This window comes from Brienomyrus brachyistius, chromosome 6 (genome assembly GCF_023856365.1).
Source record: "Brienomyrus brachyistius isolate T26 chromosome 6, BBRACH_0.4, whole genome shotgun sequence".
Lineage (NCBI taxonomy): Eukaryota > Metazoa > Chordata > Actinopteri > Osteoglossiformes > Mormyridae > Brienomyrus > Brienomyrus brachyistius.
In genome coordinates, this window is record NC_064538.1 from 21,855,106 (window position 1) to 21,859,593 (window position 4,488).

Below are 4,488 nucleotides of genomic sequence, written 5' to 3' on the forward strand. Positions count from 1 at the left end.
ACATGATTAAGTCTGAAAACTCAGTGAATGAATTTGATTATAACTGATTACATGGAATTTGATAACTTAGTACAGGTGTATATGTAGTACACTATTACCGCAATTTGCAGGGTAAAAACAAACACATGGAAGTGCAATTTTGCTGAATTTCTGTACATTTTAATAAAAGCACTGTCTTAGAGGTGACATTTTAAAGTTGGCACATATATTCGGCCATCCTTCCAGGACTAGACGCCCTTGGCATTGGTTGTTTCATACTTTCTTTTTAGTTATACAGCTAAATGTATAATTCAATGACTGAGTATCTAGCAGTGACTCCCAGAACCAATAAATAATAGTTTGCAGATTTATGTCTTTCTCCTCTCAAGGCTAACCCGTATAAAATAGTGTGCTCATTTCAAATTTCAACATGAAACTGTGAAATTAATCAAATTGTAACATGATCTGCCGGATAAGAATAAAGTAAGTCTTTTCATTCAAAAATCTGGCTTGGAGTAATTCTGTGTATTTTTATGACATGGATTGTTTTCGGTATGATACTTGCTTTGGTAACACAGTAAATTTACTCAGATTATTGTGGCTAAACTTTATATTTTCAGAAATGAAAAAATATGTAGTAATTGCACTGAATTTATACAAAATCCTTCCATGGCCGGATTGCTTGAGGGAAGAAAGGGATTTCTTTGTTAAACAGATCAGCTTTGTTTTTCCAGCATAGACAAGAGAATAAAAAATGAGAGAAGAGCCAGTGTGCTTTCATGGGTTTGCTGACTCAGATGTAAACTGGAACAAGCAAGACAAAAACACAAATTAAATTATAATACCCATGATGGCAAAAAATATTTAGCTATGTCCTTTATTTTGTTGCTTTTTTCTGTTCTCAGCATTTTTGTTATGTTCACACCTGCATGCAGCCTCGTCCTCCGAACTTTCCATTTTCACAATTTCTCCAGAGGATGTGCGAATTATGCATTACACGTACAGGACCTTCTTTTAATTATGGGAGAAACAAAAAAATGGCTGGCAGCTATGGTGAGGTTTTTCTCTTCCCCCGCTAAACAAAAAACTGATTACGATAGCGGTTTCCTCAACGGCCGCTACGTTTGACCTCCCTGCTACCTTGGGTAATACGAAGAATAAACAGACGGGGCGACGGTGGCCCCTCCCCGATTGGTGTGCACGCACACAAAAATAGAAAAATGTTCTCAAAACAAGCACAGCGGGCCGGCGGCGAGCGTGCATGTGTGTTTTTGGGAAAGCGAGTGCGGTGCGGGGCTGACTGAGCTGAAGAGAGGGCGTTCGAGTGGAGGGCTGAGTTCCCAGTGCCGTGTGAGGCAGGCACAGAAAGAGGAGGAGCGAGCGAGCAAGGAACAGGCTGACTAGTGCTCTCGCTCTCAGTCTCCCCTCAGCGCACAGCACAGCCGAGCCTTTCTCTCCCTCTCTCTCTCAAGCACACAGAGTTAGCAGCCAGGAGTGAGGGTAGCAAGCAGAGCACCTGTCCCAGTCATGCTACCCTGGAGACGGAGCAAATTCGTACTGGTCGAGGACGAGACCAAAGGCAAGCCTAAAAGCCTGACTGCAGGGCTAACTTACCATTCCATCATCTCGTCCCTGGTCCGATCCTGCCCCGACCTGCTGCCCGACTACGCCTTCGAGCGCTTGGGGAGTGTCTTCCGCACCAAGAGGCAGAAAGTTGAGCTCAACAAGGACGAGCCCACTTACACAGTGCGCTACCTGGGCAGCACCGTCACCCTGAACGCTAAGGGGGAAGGCTGCACCGAGGAAGCGGTGGCCAAAATCTGGAGCAAAAGTGACTACGGCGGGCAGAGCACAAAAATGAAGTTGACCGTGGGGCTGCAGGGCATCCGACTGAGCCACGACAAGGCGTCCAAGAAGCTGGGGAACCTCTTCGTCCTCCATCGCATCACGTACTGTGCGGCCGATTCCCGACGACCCAAGATCTTCGCTTGGATCTACCGGCATCAGATCAAGAACAAGGCTGTGGTGCTTCGATGCCATGCGGTGCTAGTCACCAAGCCTGAGAAGGCCAGGGCCATGGCAATCAACCTCTACCAGACCTCCACTGCAGCCTTCAACGAGTTCAAACGGTTTAAACGGCAGAATGATTTCAGGCACTGCCAGCAGCAGCTGTTAGGGGGGGACATGGTGCCAGGGATGCCCCTACGGAGGGTGCTCAATGGCCAGTGTCACTACCGGCCGCCCCTGGACAGCTCTCCTGGCGTCTACCGACTCGGGTCCATCACCGAGGAGGAAGAAGAAGGTGACAAAGAAGAAAATGAGAGAGACGTGAACAAGGTGGACAAAGAACGGGTCCAGTCAGGTCCCTCCAACATTTCTTCACACGACAGGGACTTGGGTAAGATAGTCAACAGACTGGACGCATGCAGCCTTGGCAGCATCAGATGTCTGGCGAGGCAGTTCAGTATCCGCAGACTCCTGTGAGAAAACTCTGCCACACTTTGCCACCAAGGACGCTGTCCTGTGGGCTTTACACTCTCTCCTCATGGACATGTGAGGTCCCTGTGAAGCCACATCGACCTCAGTGACCGTGAGTGGGGGATAAGAGACTTCTGGCTGAAAGGCTTCCCTTTCCCCTTGTTGCAGCATTGTTTGTTGAGGATTATACCTGGAAGGGCTGTGAGGCTTTCACTACGATAATATCACAAAGGGAACAATGAACTCAGAAGCAATCAGTTCACAGAGAGAGGAGTCACTTGGCTCACAGTGCATCTTCCCGTCCTCTTGAGACCAATTTCAGACGAAGCAGACAGTGAGATACACTTTTCGATTGCTATGTACCATTTAAAGTGTAGCTGTCATCAATGCTTACGACAATTTTTCATCAACTGATTAGTCTTCGGGAAAAATTCTTTGTAATTTTTTTTTAAAAAGCCAAGCCTTCTGGAATTTTCCACAGCTGATTAAATCTCTGAGTGTGCCCTCAATCCTGATAAGAGCAAAAAATGAAGGACAGTTTTACTGTTACCAGGAAAATGAAACACCCAATGAAGTAAGCCATAATTTAAAAACAAAACTATGAGGTTATCTTGTTTAAATCTGCCATTTACTAGACCTTGCTTATCACTTGTGCATGCCAACTAGGTCACATTTTAATTTAAGCTTTTAAAGGTTACTTGTTTATACATTTGGAGTGTTTTAACTCTGCACTGTGATATCTGTACCTACTCAGAATTCCAATGTGGTTGGTTCGCATTACTTTTTATAATGCAATAAAATGTGATGAACCAACCTGGCACTGAGCTTTTATCCTTGTTTTTATACTTATGCATGAATCATCTGCAAAACTTTGACAGGCTTGTTTTTTCGCTACCAAATTCATCAACAGAAAAGGCTTATAAGATCTTGCCAGCTCCCTTTAAGATGAATTAAAATCACCTATATTGATTGTGGGGTTTAGCTGAATCTCAGCTTCTGCAGCCGCTTCTAGGAAGGCAAATTGATTTTGGAGAGTTCTGCTTTCTGTGAATCCTTTACATTTAGTAAGTCGAGTAAATAAATCAGTCGGACCAATGCTGCTTAGATAGTTTCTTCAGGATTAGGAAACAGTTTTTCTGACCAAATTTCTGAGGATCAGACGCATACAGTATAGACAAAAGTTTATGTAAAATTAATTAGTTGAAGGACTACGGTTATGCTCAACTGAACAAGTGCAGTTTTAAATACCATGTTTGTATATTTATAAAAAAGATATAACAGATAACTATGTAACATGCACATAGATTATTACTTGAATTCAACCATATATGCTTTTAAAAATTAACATGACCACTGTCCACCCTAGCAGACAGTTGTGTTAGATGAAAGGAATTCATTTTGCAAGTCAAGCCCCGAGTGCACAGACAAATCTTTCTGTTGCTGAATGTGACCATTCAGCCCCTATTTCTGACCAAGAAAATCAATCAGTTGATTGAGGGGAGAGCAAAGCAGTACAGTAAGGAGAATGGAGTTAAAGTTTATGCTCAGCTCTGTATGCTTTGCAGGCTATATGCAAATTAGGGCTGTATGAAAATTTGTACTATATTGTCATACAATTATAGGCCATTTATGTTGCTACTGTATTTGAACACTGCATTTTTTGCTGTGTAATTTATTGTATATAGTGTAACAATTTTTATGTCACATTTCAGTTATGTGTGATGCAGATAATGCACCATAAAGACGAGAGATGTTAATTTCTATTTACTTTATCAGTACATCCTGTGCAGAAGTCTCCAGTTTTGCAGACCATGCAAAATGCAAAATGCGAGTGTTAGATTAATGAGACAGGTCTGTTTTTGGAAAGACTAACAATAGTCATTCTGTACTCTACACTTTCTATGCTATGACATCAAGTGGCAATATGGGCACCTCATCCACCACACAGTCATACCAATGAAGGTTTACTGAAGACACCAAATGGCTTTTAGCGAAGCATGAATGTATGCTTTGAATTCTGGTTCTATAGCT

General features: G+C 43.0%; 1 protein-coding gene across 1 annotated transcript; it reads left to right on the forward strand.

Moving 5' to 3' along the window:
- Nucleotides 1-1,243: 1,243 nt before the first annotated feature.
- On the forward strand, nucleotides 1,244-3,275 carry fam43b (family with sequence similarity 43 member B). The gene has a single exon (XM_049018411.1). The coding sequence runs from the start codon at nucleotides 1,507-1,509 to the stop codon at nucleotides 2,461-2,463; it is 957 nt and encodes a 318-aa protein (XP_048874368.1). The 5' UTR covers nucleotides 1,244-1,506; the 3' UTR covers nucleotides 2,464-3,275.
- The last annotated feature ends 1,213 nt before the right edge of the window (nucleotides 3,276-4,488 follow it).

Coding starts and splice junctions, on each gene's coding strand:
- fam43b (XM_049018411.1), top strand. CDS start 1,507: ATGCTACCCTGGAGACGGAGCAAATTCGTACTGGTCGAGGACGAGACC.